The sequence below is a fragment of the Calypte anna genome, chromosome Z, assembly GCF_003957555.1.
Source record: "Calypte anna isolate BGI_N300 chromosome Z, bCalAnn1_v1.p, whole genome shotgun sequence".
In the NCBI taxonomy this organism is placed as follows: Eukaryota; Metazoa; Chordata; class Aves; order Apodiformes; family Trochilidae; genus Calypte; species Calypte anna.
In genome coordinates, this window is record NC_044274.1 from 64,857,123 (window position 1) to 64,879,889 (window position 22,767).

General features: G+C 42.2%; 1 protein-coding gene across 1 annotated transcript in view; it reads left to right on the forward strand.

Moving 5' to 3' along the window:
• The window catches only part of KIAA1958 (KIAA1958 ortholog), a 52,879-nt gene that overhangs the window by 25,584 nt on the left and 4,528 nt on the right, over positions 1 to 22,767 (forward strand). The window contains exon 2 of the mRNA XM_030467476.1: positions 5,392 to 6,652. Within this exon, the coding sequence (XP_030323336.1) occupies positions 5,503 to 6,652 (1,150 nt within the window). The 5' untranslated portion in view covers positions 5,392 to 5,502. The remainder of the gene's footprint in view (positions 1 to 5,391; positions 6,653 to 22,767) is intronic.

The window sequence follows — 22,767 nt, forward strand, 5'->3', positions numbered from 1 at the left end:
AGGTTTGCATTCCCCAATTACAGTAGCAGGCAAAACAAGGCAGGCTCAATCTGGGAAGAAGAAAAGTTAATTTGTAGTAACATTGTTTTGAAATCCATGCTGTGTAAATGAGTACTGGCAGGCTTGTTCCCTCCTGTCCTTTAATGTTTTAAGATTCAGGTTTTAGAGTTTTCATACAGCTGTGAGAGAAGAAAGATAGTTCTTATTTTTAAAAAAGTAATTTTTGCATTGTAGTCTTACATGAGAATACTGAGCCTTTAGAAAACTCTCAGTAGTACTAGCCTGGGGCTGATACTGTTAAGCAGGAGTTGGTTCACATATCCATGGCTGTATTGTTCCCTTGAACAAAAATCAACATCCGTTACTGAAATGCTAATAATCATTAGTGGTCATAGACTTTCAAACATCTGTTTGTGTCATGAAAGTAGTCTGTGTCAGCTTGTATGATGCTGCTCCATGAAGGAAATCAGTTGCTAATTGCCCGTGAGTCTGTCAGAGGGCAGGTTCCCAACAAGGTTTCTTGCCTTCATCACAACAAAATGTAGCTGTCACACTCCCTGTAGGTCCACCAAATGCATGTTTCTGATTAGATGCTGCTGAAGGACACATGCTTCCAGCCGCACAGCTCTGCTTCATCACGGTTTTTTTGCATTCATCTTCTTCACTGCATCCTCACCTCTTCCTTTCTGGCAGTGCCACATTACAGATTCCCCCATTTGTCCCAGAGGACCTCCCACTAAATCCTAACCAAAACTCCACTGCAATGCACACATGAACAATGAGGGAAAGGAGGAGAGGCAGTGCTTCCTACCAGTGTTTGTTCATCCTTCACATGGGATGAAGGAAGGGGTTCAAGATGGCCACGGCTACCAACTGCTGTTGCTGCTGGGACTTACCTCGTGTTGGTGCTTCTTCTCTGACTCAAACAAAGGGCCTATTCCTACTGCTGTGTGTAAAATCAGGAAGAATTTTGCCTCCATGAAAGTAGATAAGCCAAAGTCCCATCCTAGAACATGGAAGAGGAATGATCTTTAGAGACTGCTACTTTTTATTACCCTTTGGTCACCAAGTAGATCTCCAGTTGCAAAAGCCTGGTTCAGGATATGTAAAATATCCCTGTTCCCCAATAAAGTGATGTTCCACTTAATGCATTAAGGAATCTCAAGGAATGGTTTTGTAACAATAATGCTTTCTGGCAGAGCATCTATTATGTACAAATTAGTCATTTCAGAGTCATGTTGTAAATGAGGTTGCGAAAGCTGAACAAGCCATTACATGGAATTCATAATGTAGCATCTTAGATAGCTGCAGTGAATTTCCAGCGCCTCTACATGCTTTACTCTGAACTAGATACTGCTGGGCACCAAACAGCAGAAAAATGCTGTGTGCTGTGGAAGGTTATGGCTTCTCCATCTGTGATGCAGTTAAAATACCAGCATTATTCACTCTGAAGCTATATTGGTTTTGCCCGCTACTGTATGATTTCAGAGTATCCATGTGACTGGGTTATTAACCATGAATCATCTTATTGAATCTTGCCGGTCTGAATGAATGACATATAATCTTTAAAATGTGATTTAGCAAACAAGAGCAGACCGTCAGCCAGCAGCATGCTGTCTGGCTGAGCAGGCAAGGTTCCTCTTCAGGAAATCAGGCAGATAACGATGGATTTGCTGTGCTTTTTACAGTATGAGTCCCTCCCTGCCAAAGTGCCATTGTCAACTTCTGTTGCACTTGGCAAACCAGACATATTGCTTCTGAATAACTGATGTATTTGCATTTTCAGCCCTGCACAAACAATCTAGACAGAGGCAGTTAACCTGATCTCATTTCCCTGTGTGGAAAATGTTTTTTCAGCCAAACTGAGCTTTATCTCTTTCCAAGATATATCCCTGGTTTTGCTGTAACTAAGCAGTGCCATGTTTTCACATGCACTAGTGTAGCTTCTGAATATAGCCCTAACTAAAGCTCTCCATCCTTTATTCTGTTCACTTTCCAGATTGCCCTCTTTGCCTTGGGTGAGTATGGTGATACTCCTCCCATCTTGTGGTGTTTCTTCTGTGTTGGGTCACATTTTATGTCCAAATCTTTGGATACAGCAGGCAGTAGAAATGTGGATGCCCAGGGGGATTTGACTTCTGTCAGGATTGATAGCTCACCTCTAAAAGGTTTAAAACAAACAAACAAACAAACAAGCAAACAAATATAACAACTTGTAGATGTTTCAAAGGGGAGCTTTATTGTCTAAAATGCTGGCAGGGTGAGACCTACTGCATTTATCATGCAAGGAGCTTTGTGAAATCAGAACCACTGCTGGAGTTTTCCGTGGGCAATAATAGAAGCTGGAGTTTATTGTAGCATTTCTTCTCTGTGCATCCACCCTGGCTTGCCCTGCTGCAGAATCATGCTTGGCTCTTATGCCATTTTAACTCTGTTTCCTATACTTCTTCCACACTATCCAGGACTTCCCTCCTTGTCATCTTAATTTCAAAGATTTTGGAAGAATACCTGTAAGTTTGCAAAATATTTAGAAATTCCTATGCTAGCTCCATTCTTGACCCCACCGGTGAGGCACAGTGCCTTGCTGGGGAGGAAAAAACCAATGGTGAGCCTCATGAAGGAAATTGTAGGCAGTACTTGTCCCGTTTTTGTTTGCACAGGTCACCCTTTGTCTGGTGAATGGGAGCAGGTAGCCAGGGATACAGACAGCAAAACCATTGAAACAGCCTCCTCACCTCCTTCTGCACAGAGCAAACACAGCTGTCTGCAGCTACCTGACAGGAGACTTGAAGAGTCTCACAGGAGATGTGAAAATATTAAGTGAGATGGCAACAACAAGAGCTCCAAGTCTTGTAGGTCATGTTCAGAAAGACCAGGAGGGAGGAGCTCAGGGAGAGTTTCCACACCAGCCTGTGCAACTTAGAGGAGTTCCCAGTTACTTTTGGTTGCCTGACAAAATCACCAAAGGTGAATGCTCTGTTATCAGGTGTGTACAGCAAGAGATACTCAGACTTTGCTTTCCTGTGGCAGTGTTGGAGTTTCTTCAGTATCTCTTGATTGCTTTAATGAGAAAAAGTTCCACATGGGTGCTTAGTAATTTAAAATATGCATATACCAGGTAGAAATTGTTTTTTGAGATGTGATCCCCTGTTTGAAAAGGTGACTTCTGGCAGTTAACACCGGGCAAGATAGGAAACATGGATATTGCTTGACAAATACGAATATTTATTTAACTGATCAGTAACCTCAAAACATTCTCAGCCCAGCCTCTGCCCAGCAACCATGAAATTTGGAGTTGTCTGAGCTTCTTTTATTAATGATTTTCTCCAGTAACTCAAATAAACTTCATTTTTAAAAGTGAAGTAGTAGTGTAAAGACAGGCTGCTCAGTTTTGTAACAGTGAGGACCTAAAATGAGGGCTGTGTGTTGGGTCCCTCTCTGACCTGTCTGTGCTTTCTTACACACTTCTGGAGTGTGAGTTACCTGGATGTGTTAAAGTCCAACAGAGCTTCACACTTGACTGATTTATTTTAGCTGTGGTCCTTGAGAATCCTTACAGTATAGACTAATGATGTCTCACCTCAGAAGCAGACTTCTGAGGGGTCCAGTGTCCCAGTAGTGGGGTCTTTGTGAAAATCAGAAATAAAAAAACAAATAAACAAACAAACAAAAAACCACCAAAAAACCCCACAAAAAGATATTTTTATTGCAGTAGTTAAATATTAAAATGACTGGATGATAGGAAAATGAACATTGACTGCAGCTTAAATCTAGAAGTGTGTGGAATACAGAACATTATAAGCAAAATAAAAGTTAAAAAATAAGTAGTAATAGCAAATGTTCCTGTGAACAGTCTCCTACAGATGGTGATTTAAGCAGATGATACATAGCAGACATGACTGGCCCACAGACGTATGTAAACTGAGCATTTCCACTGTACCTTAAATTTTTTGTCAGGCCCTGGTGGCCCAAGAGCCCCATTTGAGCTCAGCCTGGGTCTGTCAGCCCAGTGCCTGATGCCTGCGGCTGTACCAGCTGTCTGTCCCCCAGCCCCAGCAGTGCCTTCATGGTCATTAAGCAGACACCAAATCTGTGCCAGTCCTGCTTGTATACCATCAGGACCTTAGTACTCAGATTGTTGAATTTTGATACCAGGTATCTTAGTAAACCTCTCAGGGGAAAGAAAGCTACAAGTTGTAACCCAGCAAGTAGTCCAGCAAGTTTTCATAAACAATATCTGTATTTTTAATAAAGTTATATTTCAATTCCTTGCTCTTCTTTGTTTACTGAAAGAATGCCGATTCTTTACAGGTTTTTTTCCCTTCCTTTCTTCTCATGTAGTGAATTAAGCACTTCTTGCATCATGTTCCATTGTCTTTTTTATGATAAAAGAAATTCAGATTAGAGAAACAATTGCAATGTTTCATAGAATGTTCTGGTGCTTGCAGTCTTGTGTGTGATGAGACATTGCTTGGAAGGTGTCTGTACCACCTGGGCAGGAATCAGTTCCTGCTAGAAAAAGATTAACAAATTACAGTTTTTTAATTTTTATGTTTGGCCTGTGTTGTAGGATTCTTGGTTTTGGCCTCAGAGGTCATTTGTCTTCTGATGCAGATTTCTAAAGAGTTTTGGTAAAAATGGCAAGCGTTTGTCATGAACAGAATCATGATTTAAATCTGGAAAAATAGACAATATGGTAAAAAGCAAAAGGTTAATTCTCGCGTCTTAAGTAAGGTTATGACTTAAACCTTGCAGGTCCTTTAAGCTTCTCTCAAGCCTTTGGATAACTGATGACTGCCAGTATAGCATAGCAAAGTAGGAACTTGTTTATTTTTTACCCTTACGGAAAACTAAAGTTTCTGGCCTTCATTTTGGTGTCACAAATGCAGCTGAAAAGGAGGTCTTTGATACATTGGAAAAATGTGCATAAATTATATAAAATGTCATAATGTTTCATCAGGTGCAAGGGGAGTGTCTGAGTTGGAGTCTGATTGCTGCCCTGGTGTTCAAGATAAATTGGTTATTTTAAGATGTTAGTTAATTTCCAAAGTACGGAGACCCAGTCACCATCTTTTGGGCTGCATTTGCCTGTTACCACCCATTTACCCTTCAACTTTGCCACTGAAGTTGAGCTGATTCGTTGGAAAAGCTGTTTTATATTACTTTGTGCACTGCAGTGATATTCTTCCTTGGTTTTGAAGGCAGATATTTTGGAGGCAGAGTAGGGAACAAGGCTGTTTAAAAGCAGGTGTGGCGCTGAGAAATGTGCTTTGGAGCGCATGTGATGAGAGGGAAATGGGCTTAGCTGAGCTTATGAATGTTTCGTTGCCTCTGCAAACGTGGACCTGCCTTGGGAGTGCTGAAGAGCGGGGTTTTGCTCTCTGTTTGCAGGCGAGCAGCAAGCATGAGCGTGGCAACGGGTGACCACGGGTGTCAGGAGCCTGTGATCTGAACAGTGTCTTCAGCCGACGTCCCAGCGGCGAGGAGCTCTTCATCCTGACCATGGAGGACTGCCTTCACACCTCCTCCGAAAACCTCTCCAAACTGGTCAGCTGGGCCCACAGCCACGGGACCATTTGCAGCCTCATCCCGAACCTCAAGCATCTGCTCTCCGAGGGGGCTCATGGAAACCTGACGGCCATGTGGGGCTGCAGCGCTGGCCATGCCTACCACTGGCCCCTGGCTGCCACTTGCCGAGCCGGCTCTCAGGAGCGGGTCTGCTTCCAGGACAGCCGCAGCTTCAACTCGGACAGCCCCAGCATGCTGGGGGTGCCCTCGGAGGTGCAGGCCAGCCCCCTGGAGCGCTACCCTGGACGGCCGGGCAAGACGAAGCTGGACTGCACCCGTACCCGTGACTCCTGCGACTTCTCCTGCTGCAGCGAGCCTTCGGAGCTCGGCGAGCCCGTGGAGGAGTACGAGGATGAGGCCACCCTCTTTGACATGGTCTGTGAATCCTCCGTCACCGACGAGGACAGCGATTTCGAGCCGCACACGCACCGGGCCCCCGCCGGCCCCCGCAAGCGGCCGCCTGCCAGCCTGCCCGCTGCTGCCCAGGCCCAGCCTGCCGATGAGGGTGGCGGGGAGGTGCTCCTCAAGAAGATAAAGCAGGAGCTCCCTGAGGACTACTACATAGTGGCCAACGCCGAGCTGACGGCTGGCACTGACGGGCCAGCGCTCGCCCTGACGCAGATGTCCAAGCCCAAGCTGCAAACCCAGCCCGGACCCTCCTGCCTGGGCCCTACCAAGGCACTGCCCCAGCCAGCGCCAGGCCCCGAACCCGACCCGCAGCACCGCTCCACCTCGCCCCCCGGCCCGCCCCGGCTGCCCACACAGAGACCGCCCCGCGGCCCCCTGGCGTCCCCGGCACGGGGAGCAGCCGGTGGCCCTGCGGCTGCCCTGCAGGTGCCCGCCACCAGCTCCAACGCTGCCGCGGGGAAACCCATCAGTATCCCCCTCTCCGCCCTGCAGCTCCCCGGGCAGGAGGAGCCGCCAGCCGCTGAGGAGACCCTCCCGGCCGCCCCTCCGCCGGCCCCGGGAGGGGAGGCAGCCGGCTCGCCCTCGGTGAGTGCCGAGCCTGAGGTCAGCTCCAGCCAGCAGCAGCCCCCCGCAGTCCCCACCACCACCCCTGAGGCCGCAGTGCAGCTGATGCCAGGTAGGATGCTGAGAATCATTTTGGGGTGGCTCCAGGCTTGGCTTGGCACGGGGGCAGGCAGGGAGGAGGTGCTGCTTGGCATGAGGGTGCCCCAGGCCTGTCAGCTCATAGTTCAGTGGGTAGAGAAGCCCCCTGCTTGGAAAGGGATTTGGAAAACCTGAACTGAGCAAAGGGTAGGTAGCACCCCCACGGCCATGGGGAAAGGCAGGGTTTATGGGTCCCTTTTGGGTGCAGTTGTGTCATGGGGGAGTGTGTGACAATGTGTTGCAGCATGCAAGGGGTGGGGAGGTTGTGAGACCTGACCATGTGCATTTTTGGTGGTCCAGAAGTGGTCTCAGTGTGTGCAGCCTGGGGGTGAGGGTTGGGTGTTGCCTGTCAGAACAGTGATGCTTCACGTGTAGAGGGACAGAAGGGCACAAGCAGAGTAAGTAGAGAGAGTCTTGTGCTTCTGTAAATCTTCATGAAACTGTTCTCCTGACCTGTGTATCAGAGCAGCTTGCAGAGATGAGGACAACCACAATCTTAAGCGTGAAACTGGTAACACTTGAACCTTGAATTTAAAAGAAAATAATTTTTTTCCTTATTCTCAGTGGAAGTACCCATCTACCATATCCTTTTTGGTTTTTTTAATCTCTCACTGCTGTCATAGCTCTGAGAACAGATCAACATAATTGGATGAAGAGGCTGCTAAAGCAGCGTGCTTCTGCTGAATGATTATCCCCTGTGCAGAATGATTCAGTTTTGGCTGTAAGTCTTCTGGAGGAGAGAAAATCTTGAGCAGATTCACCAGCTGCCTCAGGACCTAAGTCAGTGTTGGCTTTGATTCTTCAGCTGGTGGGTACTGCCATCCCAGGAAAAGGCAAGGGTAAGAGCACATTTTCCAGAGCAGAGCCAAACAGCAGAGGGGGGGAGGGGGGGGGGGAAAGCAAGCCTATATACAGTCTCTATGGCAGCTACTTAAAGTGCTAAAAACAGTGACTTTAACAGCCTGGATGATAATTCAACTTGGACACCATGAGACCTGATTGAATGCCAGTAAATCTATCAGTTGGCAAGAGTCTGCTCATCTTGTTGCCAGATAAAACAGTGGGCAAAGTTAGATACCCAGTTCTGCAAAGTAAAACCTCATGAAGCATTAGAAATTATCATTAATTGTCTTTGTTACAGCAAAGCAATGTCTTTGGGACTGATTTCTGTGTGGCTGCATCTTTGACACATTACTTTGCAGCAGTCTCATCATGTAACATCCCTCATGAAATTCCCTTACAAAATTCCATCTAGTTTAGAACTGGCTAGTTCATGAACTAGCTAGAACATGGTAGACCTACTTATTCTGCATTCCTCAGTTTATAGTGTGTCACTGCTGTATATGCTTCAGCTGGTTACAACCAGCCTGCCTTTGCAATGTGCTCAGTCTCAATTGTGCAGTCTGAGACAATGAAATACAAAACTAGGCAGAATGTGCATAAATGGGTATAATTTGGAAGAGTGCTTTATTTTCAACAGATGAATTAAAAAACCAAATCCTTTCATACTGCTGTTGCCAGGTCCTCAGAAGCTGAACATGGTCAGCAAATGTTACTGCTTAGGGTTAAACATAACAAGAATGGACATAGTGCCACATTTGGGCGTTTATAATTTCCAGAGCAGAGCTGGTCCATGTCTCATGTCTTAGTATGAGAACAAAGTGGGATTTTATCCAGATTTACACCCACTGCATAAATTGGATGTAAGAACCTCCCAGCACTTCTTATACAGACAGCAATGCCATCTCAGTATACCGTCTGAATTCCAGATCAAACATTTAAGTTCACAATACTCAAATTTCTTGTTCTCAAAAGAACTAGGCACCTTTTCTACCCAGCCTGGTATGGCATTGTGATATGCTGTTACTGTGCTCAGAGGTAACTGTATTTTAATTAGGGTAGAATGATTGGCATGTGACCAAAGCTTGATATACATGACAGTAAAGTCACCGATTTCCATGAAGCCTGCTCCTTTAGGAAAGAAGTGCTGGCATTAATAAAATGTAAAGTTGCAGAGAGGTGAGCAGTATTGGCAAGTGAATTTATTACAGATGTGTAATTCTGCACAGCAAATGTTTTCAGATAAAATATGGAGGTCTGATGAAAGATGAGAGTGTGGTGGCTCATGTACACAGATTTTGTTAGATTTTTCTGTTCACAAAAAGTGATGTACTAGAAGTGGTACATGATATGTATAATTTGAGCGATATTAAGTACAAAAGCATGTTTATCTATCATAGGTAAAAATATTCCTTTCCTTAACTGATCAGAACAAGAATGTGTATAATTCTTCTGTGGAAAAAGAAAAAAAAAGGCAGGAAAGAATTACACAAAGAGGAGCAGAGGTTTTATTAGTTTATAGTTTCAGTGGATGATTGACAATCAGGGAATCTAAATTCTGCCTTGTCTGTTGCAAACTGTTGCTTGATTTTAAAATAGTTTGTGAATCTCTGCTCCTGTCCCCATTTGAACTGGTCATATGATTATGAGATCTCTGCAGGAGGCAGACCTTAAGTAATAAATTATGTCTAAAGGGTGTAATCCTATGAGCAGGAGATATTCTTCTTAGATTTACCTAAAGTCACGTATCCTTGTATTCTTATCTGACACAACTGATAGTTTCCATGCATGGCACTTGCAGAGGCAATGACATTTTGAGTGAGATTCTCCATGAAATAAAAAGTATTGTTGATATATGTTAGCTTAGGCCATTTGAAGCCACATTATACTTTTTGAATTGTTTCTAAAACTTTTCTTCTTTTCCTATTTTACTCTCTTCAATTAAACCTTGACTACCTGTACTGAAAGTGCTTTTTAGACGGGTGTGTAGTGAGGTGACAAGAGGAAATGGTTTAAAACTTGAAGAGGGGAGATTTACGTTAGACAATAGGAAGAAATTCTTTAATTTGAGGGTGGTGAGACACTGGCACAGGTTGCCCAAGGAAGTTGTGGCTGCACCCTCCCTGGAACTGTTCAAGGCCAGGCTGGACGGGACCTTGAGCAATGTGGGCTGGTGGGAGGTGTCCCTGCCCATGCAGAGGGGTTGGAACTGGATGATCTTTAAGGTCCCTTCCAACCTTAGCCACTCTATGAACATGTATGTAGGGACTTTATGAAGCTGTTTTTGTGTCTTGAAAGTGAAGCAGCATCCCAGTGAAGACTGATTGAGGTTAGGCACCTATTTCTGCTGGGTTTAGGTTTCCATTTTAGCATTGTGGAAAATACTGAATTATTTTTGTTCAACTTCAGCCCTAGTAAGTGGACATTCATCTGTGGATTTTCATATTGGTATTTACCACGCTATTAACAGAGCTTTCAAGAATATATGTAGCTATTATTTAGTCCTTTATTCATGTGGAAAAAATGAAAATACCTACATGTGATAGGAGACAGATTTTTGCAGTTGTGGGGAGCAGGGTATTTCTGCAATTTCTGCTTCCCAAGCAGCTTCTTCTGTCTTTTCATTTTGCTAATAATCCTACCTGTTTTTTATGTCCAAGAACCATCAAGGACAAGGTAGGCTACATGAGTGAAGGTGGAAGGTGAGTGAAAAAAAATTATGTGAATGGGAAGCCAAGTGTTGATCCTCAGACAGGTGGGACTTACTTTGTGAGTAGAATTGCTGAAGTTCTTGTGAAGAATACTTTCCACCTGAAGACTGATGGTTAAGTTGTGCTTTGAATATCTTGGGTCCAGCACTAGTCCAACACTATAAATGCAGGAGGAAAATGTTCCACAATGATACACTAAAAAGATGTCAAATCCATGCATATAAAGTCTGCAGAGAATGCAGAGAGTAATGAGTGGAAATGCAAAATAAAAAATCCTGGAAATTAAATGACTAGGGTTGTTGCTTCTGTCAGAAATGTGGCACATATTCTGTGCTTACCCTCACAAGGCCATCATACTTATCCATCATGCTTATCATTGCTGAACTCACCAAGCTGCTGGGTAATGTTTTACATGGACATGCTCTGTTCTCAGGGTGAACATCCCTGTCCTTTTTATGTTTTCATATAACATCTCCATCTGAACCTTTATAAAATGCAGTGCATCTGAGGGTCATTTCATGTTGGTGTAGTGCTTTTAGGTGGAATATCTGTAAGTGCTTTTCTGTAATTAAAACAACTAGGTCGTCTCCCTTTTCCCCCCTCTGCAATTTTGTTTTAGTTTAGTTTAAATTAAGTGGGGGCTGAGATCCTGGTGTGATCATAAAACTCGTGGATTAGAGGCCGTTAGATGACTGTCAGTGTTACAACACTTAGAAGGGAGAAGTCCCCCACACCTTACGAACTGGCAGCTTTGACTAGGTTTAATTTAAACTCGTAAATCATTGTTTACACTGCAAGGAAAGAAATGTGTCAGCACACACATGCCAAAGAAATGCAAGTAAGAATTAATGTTTATTTAAGAGGTATATAAAGCATCAGCCATACATAGAGAAAGGCCAAATTAATCTCTGCTGTAATTCTTCCAAGTACAGTGGAACTGTGCCAATAATGAATGTAACACAAGGCAAATAATCACGTCAAAGATTAATGCTCTTCCAGGAACACTCAAATAATCACTGATCTGTCTCAGTCTTTGTAATTTACATAGAAAGATTGATGGCTTTTGGCTGAAGTGACTGCTGAGACCTGCCTTCAGGGACATACATTGCTGGATGTCATCAAGTGAACAATTAAACATTTGTAGGGATGAGACTGTCCCTTCTTCAGTTGGACTGAAGAGTTCAGAGTCCACTGGTGACCCTTTAGGTCTCATAATTGAGATAAATTCATGCTCTTAAGTGCTGAGATACAGAATTAGAAAAAAACGTTATACTCTTTTTTTTTTTTTTTTAAAGTTGCCTTGCTTATTTAGAATATTTAGAAGTACAAAATCAGATCATAGGTTTAATCATAATCAAAAAGAAGATAGTGAATTGATTTATCACCTCCTGCATTGCCACTGCCTTCTGATCTTGCAGCATGGATTTTACCACCACACTCCCATCCTTAATTATCTATGTCCAAATGTTGTTAAATTATAAGATAACATTTTGGAGGCTTTACTCACGAAATTCTGCTAATGAGGATGGTATTACTTACCTTTACAATATCGTAAGGGATCAGGACAATATCATAAAAAAAACAAATTCTGACATGGCAGAGTCATAATATATTTGCCTTTGTCACCTGGATACACAGCATAGCAACCATTTTTTAAAAATCATCTCATAGTACTAATAATTCTAATACAAGTATGTTTTATGAAGCTGTTCCTGTAGGAAGCATTTATCAAGTTACTGCAGGAGAACACTGAAATGAAGACTCATCAAGTCTTAAAACATCTTCAGATTTTCAATCTGCTTAAGAAATGTACTTAACACCATTACAGGATATCATGTGTATTTTCTTCAGTGGAAATTCATTGCAGACACAGAAGGCTCTTTGCAGCCTTGAAGACCAGCAGTAATCTTGTCACTAAAAGGATGATCTTCTTGCTTTCTTAAATACTAAGTATATATCAAAGCAGGTGGGCACACAAAAGGTGAGGCTGGGGTTTCTCTTGATGTCAAGGATCATGTTCTGTGTTCACTGTTGACGTCCTCTTGAGTGGAACCAGCTGCACCAGGCAGAGAGAGCTCCTGGCAGCACCATTACTGGATTTGTATATGTACATTTTTGAGGAAACTGTTAATTCACAGTGAAAGTAGGTTGGTGTGGATTGTATTAGGGGGTGGGCTTTGGGTTGGTTAGCTGTAATAAAAGCTGCATAGGCTTATTGAGGAATGTAGTTGCCATTGAATCTGTGGAAGCTGCTTGCCTATAGGTAGGAAGGAGTCTATTCCGTGCAGATCTGTTGCAGCCACACCCCAGCAGTTTCTAAGATTTAAGTCTGCAAAGCATGCCAAGTTCAGCTGCCAGACAGCCAGGACTGTTCTCAGTGGTTCTGATTAGAGGAATTGCATCACTGGGAATTATTGACACTGCATTATGATACATATTTTTAGTTCTAAGTACCATAGCACAAACAGTATTAACTAAGTTGGTGTGTCATACTGGAGCAGAAACTGCCAGCTTCAATTAATGGTTCTGCTCATTTTAGATATAGAAGTGTACCCCCTCTCTTATGTTAACCCAACATGAAAGGCAGGAAAGCAAAAAATAGGCACAAGTGAGAAGCGGAAAACACACATTTTTGCAAGACCAACATGATTTTGGTGCTATACTCTCCCTTTCAGTAGAGACATCTTAAACAGTCAACTGTTCTGTGCAAAGTGCTGTGTTTTGTAATACTGGAAGAAAATAAGGCTTCTGCTGATTCCAGCTGTCCTGACAACATATGGAAACATCAAAGGAAACTGGGCAAGTCTGTTCTAAACATCACTTTATTTTCCGGAAATAGAATACTATTTAACATGGTATTCTTGATCAGATATCTATTTGGGTTATCTTTGGGATTGCTCTGTTTAATTTTGAAGTTACTTTCATCCTTTGATTTGTGAGTCTCTCATTAAGAAAACAGGCAAGGCAAAATCTGATTGGGATCTGCAGAGGAGATGCAGCAGAGCAGCCAAGAGAGACACTGACCCTGGAAAGGCCTCAGAGAGGAACTTTCCTTTTGCATTTTGAATGGAGTACTGGAATGGAGAGAGGATACAGGACTTGGTGCTGTCCACTCTGGATGTGGCTGAAACTTCAGTAAATGTATCTACAGAACAACTATTGACAATGTATTGGAGGTCTAAGCTTCTAACAGGAGCAGTAAACTCTAGAAAAAACTGTTTTCACCTATTACCATGCTTGGAGCATGACTTTCTTTTGTAAGGTGTTCTGTGAAGCCAAAACATTGTAGCTTCTCATTTCTCCCTTTTTCTCATACCTCAAATATTTCCTTCTTAGTGAGTCTCGTTCTACTGTGGGATTTTTTTTTTGTTTGTTTGCAGTGAAACTAGAACGTGATTGAATACAGGAATTCTGGTTCAAATTTTTCCAGAAAGAAAGACAGAAGCATGATCGTAAATGCTTTACCATGGCTGACACAGCACAGAGCAGTGTTTACCATAACATTTAGAACCTGGAAGCACTGAAACATGCAGAAATCAATCTTTCTTTGATCAAGTATATTTAAATGAAGAATATGCCCATCCTGGTTACAGGAAATGTTGCATCAGGCTATTAAATCACAACACCACAAGAGAGAAACTGAGACATCTTTCCCTGATGAAGTGTTCTTGCTGAGGCCCTCCACAAACTGGTCACACAACAGCTATTTTTGACATGGGTTATTCTGAATGGTTTGAATGTGGCTGGTGGCTTCTGTAGGCAGAGCTGTATTTTCATTTCCCAAAGGAGTCTGCATTTATCTGGGGCCAAGCAATGCTGCCTGCAAAGATGTCAGGATGTGGCTGATCACAGTTGTCTCAGAGGTGGCAGTTCCCAGGTACTGCAGCCAGCACAGCACTTCCTCTGTGCTTCTTCTGTGGTGCTGAGGACCTCTCTGAGTGTTGTGGAAGCTTTGGCTTAACATGCTCAATTATACATCAAGCATTAAGTGCACTTTACTTCTAACATATACCTGTCACTTTCATTATCTGTAATTGAAGTACACGCCCAGTGGGAGTAATAGTGTATGTGGTGACCTGTTGGTTAAACTCAGGATGACTTTAGACTGGCAGTGACATTGTGGTCTGCTGTTGCTTTTCATTAACTACATCTTCATGATGAAAGCATACAGCAACAGATTAATAATATTTAATCACCTGCTTGCTGTTTTTTCCATAGAAAAAAAGAAATCACCCTAAAAAACCCCCTCAAACAAGGAAAAAGGAAAAAAAACTAGCCTTCTGTTTTGTTCAGATGAGGAAAGAATTGCTCCTGAGCTGTGCTGACCCAGGTCACACCACAGATGCTGAATGTGCTGTATTACTGCATGATTTCAAGCAGGACATACCTGTAACCAGAGATTAAGCCTGTGGAAGATGAAGATGTTTATCTCTCATCTTTCTATGGTGTATTAAGGCACAGACCCAAATTCACTGACACAATCTGAATCAAAGTCTTTTAACTCGCTAGCTGAATTTTACAGCTGAGCCTCCCCCCCAGGTCCCCTGAACCCCTCTCCCAAATGTTCTCTTGTATTCTTCCACAGCTTTCTTGGAAATTTCCAACTTTTTATGTGCAGATAAAATCATTGTTCTTATCAGCACAAAGCATGTCTGCTCTCTTCATCAAGCATAGCTCAGCTCCTCTCCCACGACTTGTTAGGGATCAAAGGATCATTGCTTTTGCTTCAAGGTCTTCACAGAGTTGCCATTCTCATAACATCTTCACCAATCCCCACATCTTTGAATAGTTTCCTTCAATTTTCTCTTTATACTCTCCTCTCCCTGAACTGAGCATCTGCCTGATCTCTGCTTTACTGCTGTGGCTGACCAAGGATTGCAGGATCATGGATGGTTTTGTATGGGAATAAATGTTGTCCACAACTTAGAGCATTCTTCTGTCTGTGGTGATCTCTGTCCTTCAGTCATGTGAATCTGCCAGTTTCTGGAGCTTTTTTCTGTCACTGACTCTTGGGAAACTGAGTACTGCCTGTTATTTGGGACTTGCTCTCTCTTACTGTCTGTGCATCCAAGAAAACAAATTGTCAGACAGAAAAACTGTTCTTGGCATGACAGCACAGCATTCACACTTCTGTACTCATATATGCTTTGCTTTTTGCTTGCAGATTGCCATTTTTTTCTGTCTGTATAAGGAATTGTCATTGTTTCTTCTTCCCTGATTTCAGCTAGCCCTCAGACAACATACAGTTTGACTTGTCCTGTTTACTGTTCACTTGTACAGTTAAATACATAAGACTGTTTATTGTGCTAGTGTATAATAAAACAGCCTGGTTTATATGTATATATTAATCTGTAATTATATCCATTAAACTACACTCCATGTCACCTCTTAAACAAATTAGTTGGTGTTGGGTTTGGTATGAACTCATACAGTAGCAGGGAACTGATTGTTTGTATTGAATACAGGGGACAAATTATTTTTACAGAAATAGCAGCCCAATCCTGATAAGAGAGTTTTGACAACATAATTACAGGAGAGAAATAGTAATAATACTAATTCTGAGCAGCACAGAGGTGCATATGCTTTCTCTGTGTGCACATAGCTAGAAAAAATTTTGAAATGCCTCAATTTATTTGAAGAGATTTTACTGAAGTAGAGATGCAAAATGTGTCTATATATCTAGTAAAACTATGAAAAAGTAAGTTTAAATGTGTATTCAAGGGCATAAATAAATGAGTTGTGCCACAAACAACAGCCTAATTCCTGATGAATTTATATTTCTTTCTCTCTTCATCTCTCTGTGGAGAATTTCCAGCTGCTCCAGCCTCTTGGGACTCCTTGTCCTGGCAAATGCCTGGACATGTCATGGCTCATCGGCAACAAAGGGTGTGATTTTTGGTCATCCAGGCTGTGTAAGCAGCTGCCCATCAGTACAGCTAAGCCTGAGGTGTGTACCTCTCCCCAAATTGGGATGTATTCATGTCACTGCCCAGATATGGAGCCCCCCCAGCCTTTTAAGACTTTTACATCTTTGAACTTTCACTCATGGCGAAGGCTGCATTTGCAAAGGTTGAGATGAAGTTCAAAGTTAGCATTTTTTCTGGCATGTGAGGAGGAGAGGACTCTCAGCAGAGGTTCAAAGTGGGCTAAAAAATCCAACTTAGGAGCTGTTTCACTTTCAGTGTTGCAGCTGGTTCTCCCTGTAGAACTGTGTAAAGAGCTGGTCCTCCAATTTTGCTTGCTAACTCAGTGAAGACAAAAGCAATGCATGTGTTGAAAGTGTGCACTGAAACTGACTAGGCAAGGTTTTTGTAAATTGTGAGCTCTCTGTTCTTATCTTTTGTGCCCTTTGTAACAAGGCGATTTAAGTACCATCCTAAATTAAGGATGGATGTGGAGGTGTGCATGCTGTGGCCTGTGTCACCAGAAGTCAGTGGCACAGGCTCCCAGCACACGTTTCCTGTCACACCTGCAGTACGTAGTTCAGACAGAATAGAAAAGGGTACCATTTGATTCACTACCAATGGCACTTTAATAAAATGGAGGCAGAAATGTCTGCAGCCTCTAATAAGCAATATATCAGCTAGATGCTGTCAGCCTGTGTGGAGAGCTCTACAGCATGATTTATTATGTTAATTACAGTCATGTGGGCCTCGTGCTCTTCAGTCTGAAACTGCTCACATTTTCAGCTTGATTTAAGAATATGGTTTGGCCAAAACTTAAAGTGCTGCTTATTATGATTAATGTAATAAAATATTTATTACATTCTTCTTTTCTTTGTTTCACTGCTTGTTGCCCCAGTTAGACTGCCTCATTCTGAAAGAGTGATATAAATTAGATTTTGGATGTTGAAGAGCTTCATCTGTTTTTAATCTCTTCGGTGTTGTTCCATTTTCTCTTTGTTCTGGTTCTCCCTTCTCTCTCTCGTCTTTATTTCCCTCTGATAATTCCCAGCTCTGCTTCTCAGATGATGTCTGGAGTGAATCAAAAGCAAGCAAACTTCATACTCCTGGCTCCTAATCCCTTTGAGATCGCATTGCTTTTCCAGCTATTCTTATGACAACTACAAAAACTCGTAAAAGCAATTACATTAAAACTGGTGGTGGGGTAAAGCTGAGAATACTTCAAGCCTCTGGTGATGTCGGATGTTGTTCAAGGAGAAGACTAAGACTATAAGGGGATACATGTCCATGTCCTGATTCACATCAGGGCTACAGGGCTTGCAACTGCAGACAGGCACAAAATTACACTGAGCAAGATTTTGTATAATGCTGTATAAATTTGTGCTTGTGATTTGTGCAAAGCAGCCCACTAGCTGAACTGCTGGCTGAGCAGTACTTCATAAATTTTTAAATTACAAGAATAATTCAAGAAATGAGATGTTTGTCAGACCTTTTCAGGTTTTTCTCTACTAATTTTGATTTTTTTTCTTGTTCTTCCCGTAACAACTTTTAAATCAAGTTGTCTTACACATGAAGTTGTGGATGCTCCCTCCCTGGAGGTGTTCAAGGCCAGTCTGAATGAGGCTTTGAGCAGCCTAGTACCGTTGAGAGGTCTCCCTGCCCATGGTGGAGAGGTTGGAGTAGATGGTCTCTAAGGTCCCTTCCCATCTAAGCCATTCTATGATTCTATATAAATGTTACTCAGTTGTGCCCTTGTTCTACCTTCTCAACAAATGATGACTCAGTCCAGAACACTTCTACATTTCTACCTAAGCATATACTTAAATACAGGGATCCCAGTTCAGAATACAATTAAAAATATGCTTTGTTGATCTGTGAACTTACTTGGAAGAAAAATAGATACTCTACTGAGGATGTGTATGCAACACTTCTTGTACTGATTCCATACATCATCCACCTTCCAGTTTTCAGGGTAGGTCAGATAATCACTGACATGGTCCTTTAATTCCTTCTGCCACAGATCCTAAAGTAAATAACACTCTTTGAAAGGGCAACATGTCACTGTATTGCTAAAAAGTGCCAGGTAAAAAAAGAATTCTGTTTTCCAGAGTTAAGTATTTACTCTGAAGAAAATACTCAGCAAAAAAATGTCTGTCAGTACTTTGAGTACGGATTTAACTTTCAGTGTAATCTGCAACTTGATTTGGAATTATTAGAATATTATATGGCTGAATACAAAGATGCATGTTCAACCTAAAGCTGACGTCTGCCACTCATTGTGGGTAGAGCATTGCTATTACCAGCTCCAGCATCACTCCAATCTCACCAGTCTACCTTATTTTTTTTAACCTGAGGCCTAGAAGAAGAGCAATTACGTGTTAAAAGTGAACATAATAGAAGAAAGATCAGTTGGTTATTTTGAAATGAAAGACGTTCCAAATTTTTTAGAATGTTTTGTAACGTTTTGGGGGTTGTAGTATAGAAGACTCCAAGCAGGGCTTTTATAAAAACCCTCTGTGTCTATGAAAAGCTGGGTCAGTCAATTATGTTATGGTTTAAAGAATTTATGATTTTTTTTAAATAATCCTCCTGTAAATATAATAGCTGTGCAAATAAGAAATCGAAGAGGCAGGGCAGGTAAACCTGGAGCTGTTTCCAGGCTTGGTCATGCTCCAGGTCACTGACGTGGGACAGGGCAGCTGAAATGTCAGACTCCAGTCCTGCCATGAGCTGAGAACATTTTGCCTGGATATCATCTAAGTACCAGATAAATGGTTTCTCCAGTGCTCTTGCAAAACCTCGTCTGCATCTGCTGTTCTTCATGCTGTGCCCCAGGGAGCAGCTGTACTGCCCTGCTGCCCTGCTGCACTGTTGGGCAAGCCTGAGAGAGATAGAGTTGATACATCTGTTCATGCAAGTAGAGGTGGGACCCGAGGTAACATGGAGCAAGTAGCCTTGCTATCAGGATGCAGAGGAAATACATTCCATTTTACATTGCACTGATTCCCACCAGTGCATCATAGAACAGCTTCAAAAGGGGGTATGAACTGCACAGCCTCATACTCCAGAAATAATCTAAATGTTTAATGGAAGAAGTGAAATGTGAGTTAAAGCTAGACAACTAGAAGGTGTCTACTTGCACACATTACAGCCTTTTTGATTTAGAAAATCCATTTTTAGAATCTTTGTGTTGACGTAGCTCAGCTGTCACCTATAGCAGGTGGAAAAGAGGGAAGACTTGTACAAATCCAAGTCTCCAAAGTGCTGCTGTTTAGCACAATTCATCAGTGATTGCTAATATCCACTGTGTAAAACATTTGTCCACTCATTCATAGGAGAACATAAATTCTTAGTTATTTTTCATGGCCACAGGCTTTCTCTTGTCTGAGGACCAAACGGGAGTCCTGTTAATATTGATGTCAATTTTATTGTTGATCTTGCTAGCAGACACATTGAGCCTCCTATCTTTTCAGGCTGTAGTGGTGAAAGATAAGGGACAGTAAACTCAAACCTAGCACTGATGACCAAGCAGGAATCCCTATATGTTTCCTCTATACCCATTTCATGCAGTGCAAAACGTGTATGGATGACTGAAGTTTATTTTAGTGACTCTTACTTCATTGACATACCAGTGTGTAAATACTCCCGTGCTCATTTGTTTGGAATCTGTGTTCTTTTTTCTCTGAGAATATCTAAAGCATTTTAGTTTCAGAATCATAAAATATTTTACTGACAGTTTTTTTGAAGGAGATTAACTGAATAGAAGCATGGAGGGGTTTTTTGCCAGAAAACATAAAATCTTTCATAAATAGGTTTTAATTAATAAACAACTATCATACTGCAGATTTTACATGTTGATGAAAGCCTTTTTTGAAAATGTTAAACTACATAGAGTTTTACTTGACGTAGTGGAAATAGGGAACTTTGTCAAGCAGAATTTAATAGCAATGTCAAACCAGTGGCACAGAAATTCAAGAGAAGGTACAGGAGCACTTTGTTCTAGTGTAGCTAACAAGTTAATCCTTTAATCCTTCAGCTCTCAGTTGCTGTTGGATGTCTAAAACTGATGAAAGTCTCCAGGAAGTTTTGGGGTTTTCCTGCCTCTTTTGACTCTGACTCACCAAAAGCCTAAGCTTAAACAATTTATGATTGTCATGGCATGGAGAGTGCACTTTGTTTGGCCTCATGACTTCCTAAATAATTATTGTTGGACATTTAATAATTACATTAGAACATATGTATTTTTGACTTAAGCTTTTGTCTGCTGTGTGAGTGTAGGAGTTGCCCCAAGGAAGTTAGAACATACCAGATAGTACAAGTGCCAAAACCACCGTTCTCCAAGTGTGCATCACTCTCTGTCTCTTAATCTGAGGCTGTTTCTGAGAATGGTTAGAGATGATTCTGCCAGGGAGGCCTCCAGCTCTTACACCCTCACCTTCTTCGGTGGTGAGAAAGGAGAGTGGCTCTCACTAGGTCATTGCTGTGGTACAGTGGAAAGCATCTGTCATCTTTCTGAGTTTTGCATGCAGAAAGAGGACTTGTCCAGGCGGATGCCATGGTGTGACATTCAGCCACTCCTGACAGCTTCTGCTTCCAGAGGTTGCGTTTGTCAGAGGGTCCCCCACCCCTGCCTCTTGGCTTGACCAAACCTCCCTTGTGCAGCAGGGAGACTTCTGTCTGTGGTGGATGTGGACATGAGAATGTTGTTTGCCTGCAAGATACCTTCTTGAAACAGGCAGGGGACAGGAGAAAAGTAGGAGCAGACTGTGGTTTACGTTAGCTGTTTCAGTGGGCTGTGTGTGTGTGGCCAGGGCCCTGAGTTGGATATCGCTGCTTTTTAGTCATTGTGGAGCAGAGGAAAGAGCCAATTGTCAAAGCATTGGGGTTTGAGGAGAGAGCACTTAGCACCACTGTGGAGAGATACACAGTGACTTGTGTGTGGTTAATGAGGCTTTTTCACCTGAATGACAGCATTTTGGTAGAAGCAGTTACGCTGCAGAAGTGTTTCCCTAGTCACAACACAAATTGGGTGTGATTACCACCAAAATACTCACCTTTAGTTTTTTTCTTCCGAGATCTCACTGCCTACCTTAAGCAGATTTGAAGATTTCTTGCAATAATCTGTCAGGCTCATGACTCCCACTAACGTTACAAACCCTCTCTGAACATTAACAGTCTGCATCTATCTGCTGTGAAAGGAAGTGCCTTTCCTCCATACATAATTACAGAGGTTGTGTCCTTTTCAAGGAGTCTGAGTATGTGTATGAGCTGAAATAAAAACAAACCTGAATTTGATAACTCTGCTGATAATGTTAAATATTGGCCATGTTAAGGTTATGAAGAGATCAGAAACAGCTGTTGCTTTGTGGGAGACATCATCTCATGGTTTCAGTTCCCACTAGGTTGCCTGTTTAATCTCTGCCAGGTCACTTTATCTTTTTGGCTACATGTCAGTTGGGACACCTAAACTACTTGGCACTTTTTCAGACTCTTAGGTGGGAGTTTACCCCAGATCCCACAGTAGAGTGGGTTTTAATGGCTTTTCCTGCCATGTTATATTTTTTTTGGAAATGAAACTTTGATGTGAGATCAGACAGGAAATTCAAGAGCTCCATCGATGCAGCTGGACAGGGGCAGGACCTTAAAATTTGCATCTTCAAGTCCATTTATTTTTCTGTTTCTTTTCCTAGTCTGTAAAACAGGGGTAACAGCAGTACCAACTCCAAAATTGTGTTATGACAAGGAAAATAATTTTTGGCTGGTTGGTTCAGATCTTTTTACTTGCTGAGACAAATTAGACCACAGTGAGAATATGTCGTCTTCTTGGAGCCTAACAGCAGATACCTACTGAAGACTATAAGAATGATGAAAGCATTTATAACACCTCCCTGCACTCCTGCCCTCCAGAAATTTGCAACATGGGGCCTTCGTGATACAGAGATGTGTTCTTATATTGAGAAGTGTTTTGTAGGAGGTTTTTTCTGTGCTTTTTCCTGGTTTGGAACTCATGCACAGTGAAGAGTTGATATGAACCGTGGAAGCCCAAAAGCAAACAGTTTTATGCTTGCAGTGGTCAAGGAACTAATACAGATCCCCGCCTGTGTTTACAATAGTTTCTAGAAGTACCACAGGAAATTAAACAAAAAACAACAAAAAACCAAAACCAAGAGCCAACCAAACAAAAACCCTAAGCAAAACCCAAACAAGCAGCAGGTAAAAAAGTAGGGCCTGGCCAAAAGAGCTTTTAGTTTCTACTTATCAAGATGCAGCAAAGTGAAACCAAGCAAACTTCTTGGATTTATTGCATTGGAAATACTCCTGTCTCAGGACAGGAATGTCCACTTTCAGTAACCAGACCCAGACATGAAGTGTTGCACTCTCAGCTTGTCATATCCTTACCACTACGTACACATTTTCAGAAGTTCACTATGATGGTACTTGGGATGCCTTTTAGTCTTTAGTTCTTAATGACTGCATTACTTTATGTAACCTTTTTGTGTCTGTAAGTCTGGGTGGGTTTGTAAGGAACAAAATTACATTACACCAGCCTAATCTGCTCTGGCAAGTCTCATGGCCCTGTGGCTAGAGCTGAACAACCAGTGCCAAGTATCCCGACTGTGGTAAGGTTTTTTGAT